At 44.8% G+C, this 20,959-nt stretch overlaps 1 protein-coding gene across 1 annotated transcript in view; it reads right to left on the bottom strand.

The window, feature by feature from the left end:
- Nucleotides 1–278: 278 nt before the first annotated feature.
- Nucleotides 279–20,959, bottom strand: part of LOC102382503 (fatty acid desaturase 1-like) — a 27,211-nt gene continuing 6,530 nt past the window's right edge. Inside the window, exons 2-12 of the mRNA XM_006033327.3 lie at nt 17,867–17,977; nt 17,225–17,422; nt 13,336–13,437; nt 12,981–13,109; nt 8,490–8,547; nt 7,935–8,011; nt 7,358–7,455; nt 6,846–6,942; nt 5,975–6,054; nt 5,656–5,781; nt 279–895 (exon numbers count right to left, since the gene is read on the bottom strand). Of these exons, the coding sequence (XP_006033389.1) occupies nt 844–895; nt 5,656–5,781; nt 5,975–6,054; nt 6,846–6,942; nt 7,358–7,455; nt 7,935–8,011; nt 8,490–8,547; nt 12,981–13,109; nt 13,336–13,437; nt 17,225–17,422; nt 17,867–17,977 (1,128 nt within the window). The 3' untranslated portion in view covers nt 279–843. The remainder of the gene's footprint in view (nt 896–5,655; nt 5,782–5,974; nt 6,055–6,845; nt 6,943–7,357; nt 7,456–7,934; nt 8,012–8,489; nt 8,548–12,980; nt 13,110–13,335; nt 13,438–17,224; nt 17,423–17,866; nt 17,978–20,959) is intronic.

Below are 20,959 nucleotides of genomic sequence, written 5' to 3' on the forward strand. Positions count from 1 at the left end.
TAAAAATAATGTAAACCTTATACTTCTGCATTTATACAGGAATCACTAGTCAAGAAAACTATGATAATTATTTTGCAACCTGAACGATAATTTCCTAAATCATATTAATGACTTTATCAGAAGTATGCTCTCCATAATGATGGATGCTATCTAATCACATAACTTTGATTAAAATGCATATGACATGTTTCACATCCAGCAGCAAACACAGGCTATCACACTTATCCAGTTAATAGAATAAATATGAAACATGTGAAGACGACAATGATTAAATAATAGATTTTTATCTGCTCGCAGTGATTTCACTTCTCTAGCCACCTCAAATAGAGATCATCCATTTGTTGCTATGTTTATTTTTCAACAATTAAATGTAGCCCCTGAAATATCTTTCTCCCCACCTTATTTTCTCCTTATTTTCTGCAGTTAGCTTTCCCCTGCACTATTTCCATTGCTTATCAAATCAGAAAGACTTAAGGTTTCTTCAAAAAATTACGCATAAGGAAAGAGATGAGCTGATCTCATTCCCACATTCACAGTAACATCTCAGCAGAGAGAGAGACTGCTCTTCTCAATCCTAAAATGCCTTTTCATCCAGGTTCAGTCCAAATGTTCCAGAAGTTCATCCAGTTCCAGAACTTCAAAAGCAGCAAATGGAGAAACACATTCAGAATAAGACAAAATATATTTAAACCCTCTAGTCAAACTAAAATTAGGCTTATCCAAGTTCCCAGCCCATTAATCAAGGCACATCTATCTCTCAGTCCATTATGCTCTCCAACAGTCTGTTCGGGGTCTTTGTAGCAGCAACGTAGTAAAATGATTCCCTGTGAAGAGCTGTAGCTCTTATCCATGCAGATAGGCCTCAAGCCAGAGTTCCCCATAATCCTTCAGGGAGCTGCAGGAACAGAGAAAGAAAGAGTCCAATTAGAGAGAAGTAGGGCTGGGGGGGCTGTCCATAGATCATCTAGTCCAACTCTCTGCCTAAGTTAGGATTATCCTTACCTAAACTATCCCATACAAAGCCATAACCTAAACTTTTTGGGAAAACTACCTTCAGCCCAGACACAACACAAGACATAGCACCTTAACCTGCCTCATGTAGAGCAGGGTAACCATGGCAGCCATCATCCTACTTCTATAAAAGTTGTTAATATATGATCAAGTGACCCCAGGTGGAGGCCACACGCTTCACTTCAGAGGAAGGCAACCCCGCTACAGGTCATACCAGTCAGACCATAAGGTAAAATTCCTTCCTGATAAATATGGCAATTGGTTTGAGCATGGAGAACAAAGATGGCATTAATTTTAGAAGGTGGCAATCTGCTTAGTGATCTCAATGGAAAATGTGGGGAGAGAGATGGCAAACTAGCTTTATGAAAGAAGCACTCCTAGAAAGGGAGGCGGGGTAAGAGAAGGATTGAGAACCAGAAGCAAAGACACCTCAGAGTTGGAAAAATGAGAAACAGAGGATGGAGTGGAAAGAAAAAACGGGGTTTAAGGGACAGAAAGGAGGAAGAACTTCTTTGGGGATCAGTCATAGTTTCCCTGAAAAAATGAATGTCAAAATACTGAGCCAAGAGGTGGGTTGAAGGAGTTGATTGCAGCAACAGACTGAAGACAGACTCAGATATGAAGAGTCACCAGGTAGACAGAGGGGCAGTCAAGCTGCTCAGTTAGCCAAAAGAAAAAGAAATAGAAGACATAGTTGGGATAAGGTGGGGAATAAGAGTAGAGCAGTGATTCTCAACCAGGATGATGGGGCTCCCCAGGGTACCTCAAGATCCTTTGCTGAGTACCTCAAGATGTGAGGAGATAAGCGAGTTACATGGATATAAGCAGCTAAGTGCAGGCTCAGGCTTGTCGCTGCCTGGACAATAATCCACCAGTACTGCCAAGCCCCTCTGCAAGGAGGTTAGCATTCTAATGTATAAATTAGTTTTGAAACTGGGTGCCTCAAGTCCAATTAGGAGTGCCTCCAGTTCAAAAAGGTTGAGGACCACTGGAGCAGAAGGACACAAATGGTCTATTTCTGTCTGAATAATAGTGGGAGGGCCCCTTCCAGTGTTCTCCATCCAGCTCTGGCCATCTGGTGGCTAACAGAAGTGAAATAAAAACAAAAAAGCACTTTACTTTCAGCTCAGCATATCCCCACACCAAGCGCAGCACATGCGCAGAAGAGACATCATGTCAGTTTGATCCAGCTTGCCCAACATATGTATAGAACATGTGCTTCAGCAGAGCTTTGTGGCACTTTTATCTAATAGCTGACATATGTGGAGGGAGAAAATCTTATTGCGGGGGATGAGCACAGCCCCCCAGCAGGTAAATCTGTCATGGGGAAGTGGCATGGGGGGGCAGATCGAGGCCCCCGCAGTGAGGGAGGGAGTGGGGCAGGGGGAGGGGCAAGGACAGGGCCTGGGGTGAATGGGGCCCTGGGACTGGGGCCAGTCATGGGATGCTCGGAGCCTGGGCAGTTTGTCCAGGGGCACAGGGAGCCTCCTGCTGCTGTGTACATCCTGGCAGAGGCCTGGGAGGCACATGCCCCCCAGATTTATGCACAACGCAGAAGCGGACTGCCACTGTAAGATGGGCTCTGTGCCCCGCTGCCACTGCCTCGGGAGTGGGTCGACACCCTGTGGCCTGCAGCCACTGGGTGAGCAGGGGACACAGCAAACTCAGAGCGCAGCAGGCACGTAGCATCGTGCCGCTCCCGGGGCAGCGGCAGTGGGACACAGAGCCCAGCCCATAGTGGCAGCCCGCCTCTGCCCCACACATCAATCCAAGGGGCATTTGCCCCCCGGGCCCCCAGTGTGCGCACAGCGGTGGGAGCCTCCCCGCAGCCCTGGATAAGCTGCCCAGGCTCTGAGCATCCCATGACCTGCCCCAGCCCCAGCCCTGGGGCCCCAGTCACCCCAGCCCCTGCCCCTGCATGTCCCTTCCCTATGACGACTCACCTGCTGTGGTGGGCAGTGCTCTACACACGGCTGGATTGCTGTGGCTGCATGCCTGTGTCTGTACGTGTCCCTCCCCCCCTGCTGCAGCCACCCGGAGCTGGAAGATGGGCAGCCCTGCGGCCCTACGCATTGCTACCTCTGCCCCATGTTTGGGGGGCTAAGGCCCATTAGCCCTGGTCTTCTGCTGCCTGTGATAGTTGATTGAATCGGCTATTAGATAAAAGTACCAAAAAGCCCTGCTGAAGCATGCAGTCTATACAGATATTGGGCAAGCCAGATCAAACTGATGTGATGCCTCTTCCAGTAAAGCGCTGTTTTTGTTTTTTTCACATCTGTCAGAGGCCATTAATATAGGAATGATTCTCTGATACAAGACATGGGCCCTCATCCTCTTGGCTGTCATTTGTTTAACTTTAATACTGGAGCTACTGGAAGTAGTGAAACTAAGCACGTGACTGCCTGAAGAACTGTGGTCTTGCTTAAAGTCAAGGTAGTGTTGAAAGTAAGTGTCAGAAACCATTAGTAAGCAAGTATCAAATGATTAAAATGATCATTTTAATACTTTTAACTATACCTGGTTGAAATGGAACTAGCAAAAACAGATTTTCTTGGAAGGAGGACCTGATTTCAAATAGTATTGAAGTTGTAGCCAAGATGGTCTAGGAAATATGCCTTTCATTTATTTCAAATACACATTTTTTGTGAAGCATCCTGGAAACTAACGGGTTTTTTTGTTTTTGGAGGATGTGAGTGCTTGTTTCTGTGGTTTGGTTTGGTTTGGTTTGGTTTGGTTTGGTTTTTTTCCAGGAAAACCAAATAAAAAATATATATTCTCTTTTCAATTTGACAGTTTTATGGCACTATTAATTTAATTCTCTTAGGGCATCTTTACAGGTGCTCCTGGGCTGGGGGAGGAGGGTGTTTAATTAAAGCAGCTCCGAGAGCAATTCAGGTGGTCATTATACTAAGATAAGGGCAGCCTCCTGCACTATATATATCTATTAACATCAAGGCATGGCAGATGAGAACAAGGCAGACTGCCCTTAGAGTGGAGTATTTGAAAAAATGTGTGGAGTACCCCATGACAGTATTCAGTTCCTTTTGCTGTTCTACTCTTTGCTTTCTGTCCATGTTTGCCCTTTACCTCTGGAAACTGTATTTAATGTCTCAGGGTTTTGATATGTATGCAGTATACTTATTATTTTATTGTAGTAGTCCCAGTTTTGATGAATCAAATATAGTCATAGGTTCTAGGTTATTTTTCCAATTGACCATACTCTGTTTTTCAAATTCTTTTCTTATTAATATATATCATTCTTATATAATCCCAAAATTAAAAATATCCATGAAATTTATTTAAATAAAAATGAAAGATCAGTTGATTAAACAAATCATTAAGAGTATGTCCTATTTATTTTCCATACTTTTTAATGTTGCTTTCTTCCCCCTACCAATTTTAATTTCATTTAAAAGTTTGGTTTAAAATACAGAAAGTCTTGGTCAATTGCAGGAAACCCACACTTTAAAAAGAAACTAATAACAGATAAGCATATTTTCTTCTTTTTTCCCTTGGAGATGTTAGCTCTTAATCTTCCCTTTTTCCTTTCGTATCTTCTTAGAGGTGTAGTTTTGAATTAATTATATTTTATCTAGAGACTGCATTATTTCTCCCACCAATAACCTAAATCCTTGATGAATGTTGTCAGGTTACTAAACCTGCAAAGAGTTCATAGACAGCCTAAAGCCTAAAGAGAAAATGTACAAAAAACCCTAAGTGTCCTTGGAACTGTAGTCCCACTGATTTTTTTTTTCAATAACACGTTGGCTCATAAGTGCTTAGGGCACTCTTGAAATTGTGACTTTGGCACTAACATCATTTAGGCACTCTTGACAAAGTTACACAAAGGCTTTAATATTAAAATAGACAATGAACATATATAGAGGGACAGCTGAAATCCATGTTTTTAAAATGCGTTTGGTTTTATATGAATGTTGAGCTAATATGTCTGTTTCAGCACCTCACCATCCATTAGCATGACCTTTTACTAACTTGTTGTGTGTGATCTCAGTGGGCACATCTACACAAGACACTTAATGTGCAGTAGCCTAATAACACTGCACAGTAGCGTGTCACAGCACAAACAGCACTAATATGCTGCTGTGCAGTATTATTGGGCTTCTGCACAGTAGTGTCACTAAAAAGGTGACTGTCAGCACAACTGTGCAGTAACTATAGTTACTGAGCATTTAGTTAGTACTTCATTAAGCAAGTACTAAATTAAGTGTTCAATAACTACTGTGCATTAATGAATGTGTAGATGCACCCAGTATGTACCAAGACAATTCCAGAAAGGGCACTTTTTATACCAAGTTATTTACACAGGCTTCACCATATAGGATATGAGAGGGGAATGAGATTCCTTTTCCTTTCCTTATAGAGCAGGCAGCCATTTCAGGCATTTACTAATATTTGGAGAATTTGGAAGGGATTGATAAGAAGAGAAGAGTTTGAGTATGTGACACAAGGTGAAAAGGTCCATGACATAGTCACTAATGTCCTGAGCACCTGAATCCCACCTGCATCTTATATAGTTATGCTAATCTGTCTGTCTCTCTAATCAACTCCCAAGCTTCTCTTCTACTGCAGCCCATGCCAACCTGTGTACTACTATGCAAAATTATTCTTTTACTTGATACATACCGTAAAATGTCTACAAAGGCAGTGAGTAAACACTTGGATTTGTACTCAATGCCATGCTTAGCACAGAGGGATTCTACCAAGGGGGCCACCTTCCAGTAGTTGTGTCGAGGCATTGTGGGGAAAAGGCTGTGGACGAAAGAGAGACATGTCTACTAAGATTTTGCTACCCCTGACTCAATATCCCAAAATAATTCCTCCCACTTCATGGTACCAAACTGATTTGTTTTCTTTATGGTTTTGGCCTCTCATGGACACTGAAGGATCTTACACTTAGGTATCTTCTGATTATTCCCACTCCTGTCCCCCTACCCATACTCACTGGTGTTCGATTTGGAAGTTCAGGTGTCCCGTGAACCAGTCATTGAACCAGGATTGGTCCACATTGCATGTTGCCTGGAGCTGGACAGGAAAACATTTTTTTTAAATGCACATTCTGTTTATTTTTCTGAATTGAAGAATAACTGAACATCAGCCTTACAACTGTATTTTGCTGTAGCTTGAAATGGCTACCTGACATTGAGAATCATAGCCATCATTGTTCTGAACAGGGGAGCAAGGTCTATGTGAAAATAGCATGTTGCAATATGAGATGATTATTGCCCATATTGCTCCTCCACAGATCTGTCTCTTATACTCCCTAAAGAGGTTCTCCTCCTACCTCCCAAATGGATGGAGAAAAGAGATGCAAACTGAGGAATCACACAAGTTTTTTTCTGGACTCTCTTGCCTTTATAGCAAAAGCACAAACAACTTGTTGTGGGAAAGGCTTGACTACACAGATTTTTTTATTTTGGTAGTATAACTATAGATATTTGAAAAAAGAGAAATTTAAAGTTGTATGACCCCCTTGGTGGATTCTATACAAAGATAAAATAGTCATGTGTTTAAATGGTTCCATTAAAACTGGATCTATTCGCTACTCCTCATCCAAGACAAGGAGAGGAACTAAATCCTAGCATAAGAAGCTATATTATGTATTAATTAAGGAAAACAGTTGAGGAAATTTGTCCAAAGGTTTTATCACTGAAAAATATCCTATTTTCAAACTTGTTCTTTCAAGGAATTGCTGCTACTAGCATGTAAACTTGGATGCCCTTTATGATTTTCAGTCTGTATCGCAACTTGAGGTTATGACTATTGGAATACGCAAGTGCAGCCCAAATAATTCCCAGGAGTGGAGAAGATATTACCTGTGTAGATACCCAGTCGTCATTTTTATCATAAGCGATGTTCATTGGGATGTGGTTCATTTGTGAAACCCAGACAAACCAGTGGCTCTCTAGGTACCTGGGTAGGCAAATATACATACACACAAAGTCATCACCTTCAATCCATTCCAAAATGTTCATTAAGAGATTCACTTTGCTGCATGCCAATACCATTGATTATTCTAGTAGATCCTAAAGACCAAATAGGTAAAAGTCTGATAAAGTGTCTGTCCATCCAAACTCACAGGAGGGTTTAGACTGACTATATAAAACAATACTTTGTAGTGCAGTATTTTCTCTTTTTGATCAGTACTGCATTTTTATTAGAGGCCCTCACTGATTCCCAGCTCATTTTTTCTTGACTATGGTTGACTTAAATCATCAATGTGTATTAATAGTTATATATAATTATTTTTTCCCAGGCTAAATCTGGCAATACTGATAAGAGGCATGGACTAGACAATCAGCTAAGATAATTCTAGGTACATTGTTACCTGGCCAACCAGTAGTATACCATAGTACTCTGAAATCCCATTAAAGGTGTGTACATGAGGCAAATTCGGATGTTAAAGGTGACAATCAAGAACAGTTCCTGCCAAGCAGAAGGAAAGAAGGCCTCATTCACTGGGCAGTTTATAGCAGTGCATACCCATTCTTCTTTCTACACCAGGCAGTGTGGCACATTTTTTTCCCCTGCGATGCCTCTTGCATGTAACCTGTAGCTCTACTCCATCTTTCTGTACCAACATGAATTTGACCCCCAGAAAATTCTCCCATAGTCCCAACTTTTTCCCCTGCATCAGCAGGAGGCAAGCCCCAACATTCAGGCCTATAAATGCATGTCTATCTGTACATTCAGCAACCTTCATCTCTCATTTTTCCTTTGCCTAGGGAGACCTATTAATGGAAGAGGTTGGGAATGTAAAAGCTGTTTTCTCCTGGCTCTTTGGAAACAGAGCCAACTAGCTGGAACAAAGTCCCCAGAAATACCTTGCAGATCCATCAGTGACAGATCTAGTTTTTGGGAGGACACTGTGACTACATTTTGCACACTATAGTTTAAACACTTACAAGCCACTTTTTCCGCTTGCTTGTAAAGTGGATTACAGTGAGCTGGAAGAAGGGAATTAGTACAAGTGGAGCCAAAACTGAAAGAAATAACAAGAACAGGAAGATTATAACAACCTCACAAGTTTATACATCCCATAGAACTAGAAGAAAGGATGGTCCCATACTGCTTAGGGATTTACAGAATAGCACAGGGACAAGGGTAATTTCATCCATATCTCTTTTTCTTTCATCTTTTTTCTTCCTTTCTATTCTTCTTCCTATCTCAACCTCTTTCTTTACTCTTTCCTTTAACCATTCTTCATTCTCTTTACCTCCCTCCCCTATATAAATAAGTAAATAAATATGAATATATATATTAAAAATACATTAGGTAAAACCCAGCTGGCAATGCTGACCCCCTACAAGCTTTCTTAAACTTAATGATCACAGCCCAGTAGGCTGCAACACTGAAACATCCTTTGTCTGGCCCATGAAAGGTATAACCTTAGGGATGGAAAGCTGTAATCATTTCTGAGAAAAGGCCCCATGGCACTGCAGGAAGCTGGAGACACTCACAGCTGAAGTACTTGTGCTGATGGTTGTAAGGCATGAATTTCTTCTTTTTCTTTCCCAGCTACAAAATGAGAGGAGGAGTAACAACTGTTATTGTTTGTGAGTAACTTTGAACTCTTTATATTGAGGAGATTCTGAAGAACCTGGACGGAAATACATGTGGAAAACTATTTCCTATGTGTACCTAAATGGCAGCTTCCTAGCTGCATAAGAGGCATTTTTGGCACTTGCAGGTAACAACTGTACTTTCCTTGAAAGGTGATAGCATAGGTGTAAATTCATAGACTGAACATGCAAAGCTGGCTATGCACTCACTAGACAAATGCATGGCAACATTTTAATTCCCATTCTGGATGTGTACCTATATATAAAAGTTAAAAACATGCAGCTTACTAGAAACCTCTGACCATCATGCATTAGACTCCTCAGAACAGCATTCCTAAATCCTAGCTTTAGTAGCTGAGTGGTTACAGCACTGACCCAGAAAACAAGCAATCCCAATTCTAAGCCCCTTGCCCAGAGTGGGTTTGAACCTACAGTATTCCAACTACCACAAAACAGCACGGACACACTCCAGCACTCCTAGTGAAGCTGGCCTCCTAAGCAGCAAAGATGCTAATATGCAGGACCGAGTCACTTAGCCTCAAAAGGAACAACAAACTTTAGCTAATGCTTGATTCATGGCATGGTACTTAAAGCACTGTGCTAGGAAGTCAGAAAGAGACCAATTGAAACCCACTGCTGAAGGAGGGTACCTAAAGCCAAGGTCACCAGTTTCCTAAGCAGTGTACTAACCACTCAAAAAGTCCATCTACAACAAACAAGGATTCTGCACACCCCATCATTTTTCTGGGACTCAGGCACAGGGGTGTGTGCATGCACATGTGCACACATGCATGCACACACACACCCCCACCACTGAATGCATGCTTGACCAGTAAAGTATATAGCCTTATGGTACATGTTCAGTCTATGCACACAGGCTTATGCAGCCACCATATACAGCATGGGCTAAATAAAACCACTGAGTAGATGACTAGAAAACATCCAGATGGATGGACAAAGGGAAATAGAATTTTGCCCTAAGAGGCTACCATTTTAATCAAGTACTGAAAAGCCCAGCTGGCATATATATGTGCAAATAAATTTGACAGCAGAGAGTAGGTAAGACCCCATTAAGAACAACAATCTTTTTATTTCTTAGTAATTCTGTTGAAGGAAGATATGTCAAAGTATGATCAACACTGTTTGCAAATATAGTCTTTGTATTACCTGAGACAGCTCCCCCAGCCACATGGAGATCTGGTCCCAACCTGATCTTGAGACAGCTCTCCCAGCCACATGGAGATCTGGTCCCAACCTGATCTCCACATGGTTGGGACGCAGCAGTCCCAGCTGCCGGACAGCTCTCCTGGCTACCTGGGGATCAGGACATGTCTCAGTACCCATGTAGCACAGAGACAGTTTCCCCCACATTGGGGCTTAGCCAGGCAGCAGAGGGGCCCCTGCTGCCTGGGCTCACAGGGAGCAAATTTCTCCCAGTCAGTGTCTATATATCTGCCACTATGCAGGAACTAATGCACCATTAATCTAGCACCTGTATTTCTTGGTACCAAACTGTAATTTGCTGTGCAGTAAGTCCTGCACACATGTAGACACTGATGCTTTATGGCGCATTACATTAATCTAATGTTCAGTAAAGTGTCTTGTGTAGATGTACCCACAATGTTGCAAATGAAATAAGAGGCAGGCTTCGTTTGTTTGAGTTCATGCCTCTCATATAAAAATTAAAGGACGTAGCATATAGCTTGTGTGATGCAGATGGCATAAATCTTATGTTTGTGTTATCTGTGGGGCATACTATGTGGTCTGTACTGCTCTTCTAAGTAGACGCTGCTAGGATAAAGAAGGCAGGGGAGACACTCTGGCCCTAGTATTAAACAAATGGTCTGATATGAGACCATAAAACCTGCCTTCAAGGTCATTTTTCTTCACCACCAATCCATGAGCCTGTTGTGCTTTTATGAGATTAAAGGGTTTGTGCTTAAGAAAATTATTTGCTAAGAAAGACTGGGTTTCCAGCTTACCTACTGTACTGTTCCTGAAGAGTTAAAGCAAGAAACCAGTTGCACACTTTTGAGGAACTATGAGGAAATGTGTCCAAGCAGCCGGGGATGAAGTGACAACTTGTAGAGTATTAGACCCTACACTGCAGTAATACAAATCCTACTGCTCAAGGAAGGATCCAATTCATGGGCTTTGTTACCTCACAGCTCTGTGTTCTTGGGGAACCCTGGCACAGTATGCTGCTTGTCTGACTCAAAGGACTCACCCCCTCCCCACCTCTGTCTGAACAAGTACTGATTAGAGGAAGGACTTACAAAAGACAATGAAGATTTAGTGGGAGATGCACCTAAACCCCTACAGACAAGGGTGATAGGAGTGAAGCAACTCCCCTGGCCTCATTTATATGGGAGATTGACAGGAAAGCACCTTCATTACCATTCAGGATGGAGAATAGAGATTCGAAGTCAAGGACCGCACTGACCTCTGGGACCAGAGAAGCAGGGGAGCACTGCATGATGGGGGATCTCTGCTCCAAATGCTAATCAAGCCATGTCTGCATAGACCCAGCTCAGCATTTATCAGACCAATTCTAGTAATGACTCCTTTATTGGTATCCAAAACACTGAATCTGCCTGTCTGTACAGGAGGCCCTCGCCATCTACAGGGGATACGTTCTTGTAGCCCCCACGAATGGCAAAATCGGCGAATCAGGCACTGTGTTCATGAACGCCATCTGTGTTCATGAATGCAGTGCCCCCAGCAGCTGTGGGGGGCACGGCTGCTCTGGCAACAGCAGGAGCGCAGCGGCAGGAGCCTGGCAGTGGCAAGTGTGGAGCTCCCAAGGAGCTCCTTTACGTGTATTTAGGTTGCAGGTTCGGCATTCGCGAATATTTGAAACCACAAATGCCAAACCCGCGAATAGCGAGGGTTTCCTGTCGTGAGCTCCCTCAGAGTAATGCCACCCATAGCCAGGAGTGATCAGTTCCTATTATCCAGCATATGATGTTTACCCATAAACAAACCTAGTGTTCTCCCTTGAGTCAGTGTTAGTTCTCTACAAAAACCCCTACCCAAGCTTAAGTTTCTGTCCTGGTGCTTGGATCCAAAAGCTGCACCATTTCCACTCCTTTTCTGCCTGGAATCCCTCCACTGGCCATGCTGAGGGCTCTGCCTGTCTGCAAGCTCCAAGAAACACCTGTGAACCTTAACTGGTTCAAGCTTCGCTGAGTAGTGTGACCCCAGCTCTTTTTCTCCCTCTCTCTTTGACTCCAGGAACCTGACTTTTGCTTTCTGACTCCAGGCACAGTTTTCTAAACCTGACTTTTGCTGATCACACTTGAGCTAGACTTCCCCAAATACCTAATTGAAACTATGTAATAGTGTAACTGTTTTATTTGTTGCTCTTATATAGCTGTTACTACTGGTATCATCTTAAGTTCATATACCTGGCAATAAATGACTTTTAAGGTCAAGCTGGTTGCTATACTCTCTCTCTGAACCCCACTTACTCTTCCTTCCCCTTGACCTCCCCATTTGCTCTGCAACAACACTTCTTTTACCTAAGCCAAAGATCCCTGTAATGCCCAAAACTACAGTGGGGTCTGCTCATCAAGGGGGTTACTACTAGGACCATTGTGACAAGAGATTGGGAAGTGCTGGGTTTTGAGGAGCATGAGGGTATCAGCTGAAAGTGCTGATCGGACCCAGCCTGCTCAGATGTACTCTGTTAGCTTGTGTGTATGTGTGTCTAACTGCATTTATTATTGTCCGGCTGAAATAAGGGATGAACTGAGTTCAAGGCACATGAGGATATCAGCCTGCCAGTGCTGAATATCCCGGCCTGACTCAGATGCATTCTGTTAACCAGTGTGCTTGTGTCTGACTGCATTTTATTGTGGCCCTGGGGAACTGAGTTCAAGGCACATGAGGGTGTTAGCCTGTCAATGCTGAATAACCCAGCCTGGCTCAGGCATGCCCTGTTAATCTGTGTGTGTATGTATGTATATGTGTTTGACTGATCCGGTGGTTGGAGGAACCCAGACCCATTGAACCTGACTCCTGCAAGATAGCTCCACTGGGGGTGAGGACTTGCAGAAGGGAGAGATACAGCTCCATATAGAAACACAAGTAACACAAGCAGCACATTTATAGAATTACAGCCACCCAAGAAAAGTACTCCTCATAAATGAGCACACCCCAAAGTGATGGGCAAATCTGGTAACAGCTTCCCCTGGAAATGTGCATGAGGGACTCTGATTTCAAAGAATAAACTTTCACTGCTAAGTGTTTCAAACAGATTGATATCTGCCAGGAGAGGAGAACCAAGCTAAATAGTGAATCTCCATCCAACAGCTTCATGGCTTAAAACCCTTTTACTAATAGATTTTTCTGAATAGACTAAGTTTTCCCAAACTTCCACCAACTCACCTCCACAGAGAGTGTCTTGCCCAAGGAAAAAAAGTAAGGATGCATGTTAAGATCAGGGTCCTTGCGGAAGCAGTTGGGCTTGGCATGATGTTGGTTGTGCAGGTGATTCCACCAGCTGGCTGGTGCTCCCTGAAGGAAGGTCAAAACCAGAGGATTCAAAGCACATTGCTGTTAAGAATTACTTTAATCACTTGGCCATTTATCTATTCATCCAAGAAACATGCAACACATTCCCTTTTCTGTTGCATTTAGAATGAAGATTCTTACAAAAGATGGTGCCTAAATTTATGGGTATGCTCCATATACCAAACAATCCTGGTCAGCTCCAGGAATCATTCGTAGGATCAACACTTACCTTCACAACACCCATTAGAAATATATGAAGCAAACGGTTCCATTTTGTCTCCCTGAAGACTGAAAAGTGCCCCAAATCATGTTGGAACCAAGACATCTGGATCTGGAAGAAAAAATAATCACTGAGGAATAGCTTTAGCAATACTGTATGGAAACCCATAAAGGAACCCCTCTCTTACTGTTCTGTCAGTGCAGTTCCATCCCATTTTGGAAAAACAAGGACAGGGGCAGATCCTGGGAATAGGAAGCTATGGGCACACTGTGAGGATGGTGTGTGGTAAGGGAAAGTGGAGGGAAGTACAGTTACAGCTGTGTCCTGCCCCATGATCAGGGGCTGTGAGGGACAGAGAGAACTGTTTGGGAGGGATTCTGAGGGGACAGGGTTCCTGGGGAATGAGGGGCCAGTTAGGGGTCATGGCACCAAGGAGTTTTTGGGAAGTGCTGTGGGCTAGAAGGGTATAGGGTGAGGAGGGGCTGGGGCATTAGGAGGGTAGGGAAGGTGAGGGGCAGAAGGGATGTGGGGCTGAGCGGGTGTGTGAACTGTGAGGCTGAAATGAGGTGTGAGTAGGGGGCTGGGAGCAAGAGGAATTGTGGGTGAGGAAGGTCCAGGGGTGTGAGAGATCATAGTGAGGTCTGGGTGCTCAGAAGGGCAGGGGAGGGCTAAGTGGGGCAATGTAAGAGAGATGGTGAGGGATCAAGGGGGTTGGGTTGTGGTGGGGAAGGGATGTGTCTGTGCATGGTGTATTCAGTTCATGAAGGAAGTGATGGCACAGGGTAGGACTCAATGGGGCATGAGGGGAATGAAGGTATCTGATGGAGCTTGAGGCACAATGGATGGGGCTGAGCATAGAGGATATGTGAAGTAATAGAGTGGAGCCAAGAGGCATTTTAGGTGGCACAAACAATGTATGAAGGGCAGTGAGGTACAATTTGGGGCCATGGTGGAGTGCCTGGAGGATCCAGGTGTTGGGGCACAGGCAGTCGTTTTCTCTGTGACCAGGTTGGGGGTAACAGATGCACTCCTCTGGCACAAGGTGCCTGCCCACCCTGGGGCTGGCAGTAAGTCCCACCCAACTTCCACCAGACATAGTTATATTTGTGTTTGCATGGCTCTAAAGCAGAATAATTTAGCCCTAGGCCTGTAGCACATTAGTAAAGTTTCTTTTCAATTGGGAAAAAATACACATTGTGTAATATGATGATGTACCACAACACCTGCACCCCACTTTTCAAAATCCTAGGTCCACCCATTGGCAAAAAATAACCTTTATACTACAGATGCACTGATACATTGGTCCATGTCATATCAGCACCAATAAAAGGAAAACTTATATTATCGGCAATCAGCTTTTCTTGGCTGATATGGCTGATAATGTTGCTGATAAATGCCATGTGCATGCACACAGCCACAGAATATACTTAGCCAGGAATGCAGCCTGGCAACGTGGAAAGTAGTGTCTGACCAGTAAGTCCATTGGAGGTAAAGGACGGGGCAAGGGAAGGGGCATGGGGGGGACAGATCGAGGCCCCCATGGTGAGGGAGGGAGGGAGGGAGGCTGGGGCTGGGGCGGTGGCGGGGGCGGGGGCGGGCAGGGAGTTGGAGGGCAGCTCCAGCCTCTGCATGCACCCCCAGGGGAGGCATGGGGGTATGTGTGCTCCCCAGATCTGTGCACAGGGCAAGAGCAGTCTGCTCACTGTGCGCTTGGGGACACGGCTGCACCAGGCTCTTCCCAGAGGTGGGGCTGGGCCTTGGCTGCAGTCAGGGTGGGCGGGGCAGGGCAGATGGTTGCAGCACTAGGAGGGGGAGCTACAGGAGAGCTATGGCAAATTTTGGGGTGGCTATAGCCCACCCCATAACCCCCCCCAGCACCACCACCACCCACCCCAAGTACAGCCCTGGTCCAGCCCCACCATCCCACAGTGGCCAGCCCTCATGCCGCACACAGATCTGGGGGGCATGTGCCCCCCATGCCTGCCCCATGGCTGTGTGCAGTGGCCGGAGCTGCCCCCTCCTTCGTGCCCCACCCCAACAAGCCATAGCTCCCTCCAATGGCCCGTCCCATCTGGGCAGCATCTGCCCCTGCCCCACTTCCTCCTTCATTGTGGGTGCCTTGATCTTCCCACCTACACCCCTTCTCTCCCCCATGCCCCTTCCCCCTCACAGACTTACCAGCCATATGCTGCTCTCCAACCTGCCAGGCTGCACATGGGCAATCAGATCGGTATCAGCCAATATGGCTGGTCAACAATTGGCCACCAGTATCAGCCCAAAAAAATCTTTATCAGTACCCTCCTACTCTATATCTGCCTTAAGGACCCTACTTTCATTCTGAGATAGATAGATAGATAGATAGATAGATAGATAGAACTTATTCTATGCAAAACAGGCAGTTAGTTGCATTTCTAAAACTCAGAAGTGTGCTATTCCTTCTGCATATTAGTAATTCCAAAGGGACCAGCTGGAGAGCAGAGGAAAATGCAGGTCTTTTAGTAATAACCAGGGATCCTGGTTTTCCATTTAACCCACAGAAAAAGAGAGAAAACCATGGATTTCCCCTTTTTATTAGAGAAAACGTGAATTTCTCCTTTTCCAGAGAAACCTGCAGATTCTCTGCTTTTCCAAATAGCTCTGCAGACTGGTTGAGCTCCAGCCTGCAAGAGCTGTTTGCAAGCAGGGCAGGAAACCCCCCCTGCTCTGCCAGAAGGAGGAGGGGGAGGGGGAATGGTGGGGCCTGAGGTGCTCAGTCAGCTACAGCTCCACTCAGCTCAGCTTCGCTCTTCGCTCCTGGAGCCTGAGGTAAGTGGGGCTTGCAGGGGGCTGGGGGCCCCTCTGGCAGGGCTGGGAGGTTGCAGGTCATGGCTGGGGGGCACTGGCAGGGCTGTGGGGAGACAGGAGCTGGCCCTGCCACCACCCAGGCAGGGAGCAGCAGTGAGGGATCTGGCTCCATGCTGTTTCTACTGCAGCTGCCTGCTGTTGGGGGCAGGGAGCTGCAAACTTGGGTCCCTGGCCCCATAGCTCTGGCAGCTGAGGGCCCCCTGCAGCAGGGCAGGGGTTGTGGGTGGGGGCAAGAGGCACAAGTAGGGTGGGGAGCTTTTGTAGGGGCAGTGAGGGGCACCAGCAGGGCTCGGGGGGCTGCAGGGGACTTTTAATTTAAATAATGGATTTGGGGGGGTTTATCAGAGAATTTGTGATTTTTATAAGAGAAAACCAGGATCTTTGGTAATAACAAGTCCTGATCTCCAGTAAATTCATTGTTCCTATAGCAATAGATAGAATTCTTGGCTTAAGAATATGTGTTGAGCTTCAGAAATAAGAAGTCAGAGAAGGACAGCCCCAATTCTGATATAGCAAGACAGGAAGCAGGAAGGTGTCTGGTGGACTGGAGTGAGGGTGGACTTGGGCTGCCAGCACCAGCTCTGCTTCCTCAAAAACATATTTCACATTCAACTTATGAAACAGATTCACTTCATGCAGCACTTCATGCCATCTAGCCCTTCAGGTCCCCACTGAAGCCTGAATGGAAGACTGAGATCCAAGCTCTCTACACTCAGCATTTCTGCACTCCTTCCCAGAATCAGGGGCTGTGAAAAGAAGGCTAGGACATCCATCAGTCATATAGTGTTCCCTACCTTTCATCAGGCAGGAAAATATGACCACAGAGAAAATGAGTTCTTCAAACTCCCCTTCCAAATACTTCTAATACATTGCTTTATATGCCCACTTAACCAGTGTTAACAGAAACCCAATGACATAGGTACCTGATTGCTACCAGAAAGGTTATAGGGTTTAAACGGAAGAAACTACAGGTGGGGGTAGCTGGAACAAAACTATCTAATGCATGACAAAGAACAAAATAACCTGAGCTGTTTTGCTGGGTCGGGTAGTTTACCTGTGCAGTAGTGAACAGTGCTAAACCAACAAGGAAAGGCACTAAAGATGAACCAAAGTACCACACAGTGAGCCAGGAAGCAGCATCCAGTACCAGGATGTGCAGGAAAATCAGGAAGAAAAAGAAGTGTTTAGGCTGCAGGAGTCCCATCCTCTCAACAGTGGCACGCAGCTCACGGAAGTCCTCTACCAGCAGTTTCTGTGGAGACACAAAACATTACTGCATTATCTGTGCAGGAGAGCAATCTCTGGAGTTATGAAACAGCCTCCAGAGCAAGAGGAGACACTTTGCTATCCCTTCCCTGAATAGGCATTTCTGTGGCAAAGGGGAAATACAATGATTGACAGCCTTTGCTATATGCAGTAACTGTTTGATCCTGGAGAATATGACAGTGAGGGGTTCTGAGTGGGGTCCCAGTGACACGGGGTGGACCCTGTGACATGCCCACAACTCCAGGGGAGGTCTCTTTGAACCCAAGATCTGTGCATGCATTACCTCCCAGGGTGGGCTTCTCAGCCCTCCTATCTGTGATGCAATGCTGGACACACAGTTTGCTGAATCTTGCCACCAGTCCATTTCATTTTTCATTTTCCCACATAGGAGTCCTCATCCCATCCCACATCTGGTTCTCCAGGTACTCACATTTTTACCGGGCTCAGAGGTAGGTTGATCTGGTGCCAACTCCCCGATCAGCAGTGGTTTCAAATATTTTTTCACCAGCGCCTTATCATTGTGGAAAGCAACAAAGGCATCCTGAGAAAGACAGAAGGGCCTGGTATGAGAAAGAGAAGACGTAGACCTGCTCTTTGTGGCCCTTTATTATTGGGTGTCATCTGCTTTATTACACAGAAAGACTCTCCTCAAGGATACTAAGAGATCCTCAACTTGAACAAGACAATGAAGAAGGCACAGATCATCATAACTGAGGCAGAAGATGATCATCAACCAAGAATCTCCATTGCAATTTGGATTGTAGAGACTTCTTTCTGATGTCAATACCATTGCTCTACAGTGGGCGTTCTTCACCGGAGTTTTTGAGGAGCATGTGGTGGTGGAATTTTCCTCTGTCCCCATGTACTGATGCTGTGTACCCAAAGCAAAGAAGGAAAAGTTCCCACGACAATCTGCAAATGCTCAGGGGATGGTAGCCCATTCAGACTATCAGGGATTCACTGTTATACATCACAACTTCCTGGCTAGAATTGCTGCTACTCTTATTGGCCACTTTGAAAATAAAGTTACTACTGGTATAACATAGCTGCATGCATAGCAAGACAAGTTTCATTTGTGTGTTTCTCTCTGTTGTCAAATACACTCCAAGATCTTGCTCCTGATATTCTGATCCATGTTCAGGGCCAGCCTTAGCAATGTGAAAGATGTATTCCACCCTTTGCCTGCTCCCACAGGAGATAAAAATTACCATAAAGGGGTTACTTCTGATAACCAACCAATAACTCATACTTTGAACTCACTTTCCTCCTGGCCTTCCCCCTCTCTTTCTCCCTGAAGTCTGTCACATTCATCCTGATCTCTGGGGCAGGACTATTACTACTTTTTCTAATCACCATGAAAAATCCACTTAAGGTATAATATAACCACACCCTTAGCAAGACAATTTTCAGTGAACACATCCCAATGGGGACTCCCTATCCATGGCAGAAAACAGAATCCAGGGGTGAGGTCCTGATGTTCTAATCCCTGTTCATGACTGGCCCTCATGATGTGAGGGACATGTCCTTCTCTTTGTCTGTTCCTTCAACAGATATGAATAATCACAGAGCTAGTCCTTCTTACAACCAGAGACAAACTCAATAGCAAGTTTTCCTCTAGCAGTCATTCCAAACCCATGTCCAACCATTATTTCTCCACCTGTAAAACACAGAAACAGACAAACAGAGAGGCCTGCAATCCAATAGAGACATAACTTCTAAGACTAGGAATGTGGAAAGAAAGACACCTCATCACTATTCTGCTTTACACCCTGTATTGGGTGAACAGATGACAGGGATATATTGACAGGTCACCTAATTCTTATTGCACACCTCTGGGGGTAGTGCAGTCACCTGGGAGTCTGGGATTGTAGCCCTTTCCCTTCTTCCCCAAAAGGGATCTGAGCCTGGGTGCCTCTGAATTCCTAATGTAGGATCCCAACCACCAGTCCATAGATCAGCTACTTGCTAGTGCTTTCTCCAGTGCTCCTTCTGAAGCTGAGTCATTAATATAGCCACTGAAAAAAATGGATGGAAAGTAACACAGGGGTAAGTTTCTTCCTTACTGGAAGTAAGCACCTTGCTAGAACCTGGAACTACTTTCCTTCGGTCCAGCACTTACATTGCTGACCTACACACCTGTTGGCTTATACATTTTATCCAGGCCCCACAAATCTTTCACAAATCTTCTACTCATGGCTGTCCAGGGGAACAGCTTTGAAAAAAACACTGGAAAAGGGATTGGAATATGGCTGTGGTACAGTGCATAGCTTGCTGTATGGAAAACCAGAGAAATGTAATCGCTTAACTCCTCAGGATGAGGTGGAGGGGGTGAACACAGGACCTCCAGCTTCCCAAATAAATACTTTAGCCATGTAGCTATTTGAAGGAGAAGAGTCTCTCCTGTTTTGTTTCCAGGGAATATGCCAAGTCTGAGTACATATATAATCTTCCATGCATACTGGGTTAAGTGACCAGGGTACAATTCCAAGCTGTACATAAATAGCATTTTTGGCCCCTAGACAACCATGTAGATGACGAATTCTGGACAACTGGGCAGATAGTAAAGAAAATAATGTCTCCCTGAGTGTCTTTTCTTTGGGAACTGGATTAAGCCCTTAAACCATCAATTCTCTCCCAGGGTGTCATGGCCTTTAGATCCTTTCATGTGTGTCAAGGGGTGCCATGCAATATTCCTATTGTTAGGTGTGTGTACGTGATTAATAAATAAACCTGGGGATTTCAAATAGGAATCCATAATGTCAAAACCTTCAGATCTGTCATAGTCTATCTGAATTCCTTGTAACCAAAGAATTGCTCTATTCTTTTTCTGTTGTCAAGAAATGAATGAAAAGTAAAAGCTGGCATTTTCCAAGGGATGCCTCAAGTCTAATGAGGAGTGCTTTGAGTTTAAAAAGTGTAAGAACTACTGCCTTAAAGCACAGCTGCTAGGGAGCAAGAACCTTGTTTTTTAACCTGCCTGTATAATACTCAGTACACCTACATGACTATATTATAATGCTATTGCTGCAGGGCTACCAGAATGAAGGTCTTTCTCACCTATTCTTAGAAATCTAATCACTGTAATTACCATATTTATTAGCATACCCCACACCACTAAGTAAGACACACTCTTTGTTTTGGGAAGACAGAAGGAAGACAAACAATTTCCAGAGCCTTCCTTGGCAGGGTACCAGCTCAGGTAGAGTTGAACCCTGGAGCAGGGGCAGTCCTATCATTAGTGTCACTCCCTCTTTTTCTGCTACTTTGTCAACAACAAGTGCCAATTTAGCACTGGCTGTGAAAGGGATAAACTTGTAGATATCAGCTCTGCAGCAGGGGAGAGGTAATGGTGCTGATGATGAGACCACCCTTACTCCAGGCAACCGGAGGGTTCTGACCTAGGTGAGTCAGTGCTGAGCCTTGCCTCATGCCATCGTGTCAGCATTCCCCTGCCTCCATTCAGGTGCAGAAATCAGTTTCCTCACTTGAGGCATGCACTCCAATTTGGGCTGCTAGTTGTCCG

This window comes from Alligator sinensis, unplaced genomic scaffold (genome assembly GCF_000455745.1).
Source record: "Alligator sinensis unplaced genomic scaffold, ASM45574v1 scaffold973_1, whole genome shotgun sequence".
NCBI lineage: Eukaryota > Metazoa > Chordata > Crocodylia > Alligatoridae > Alligator > Alligator sinensis.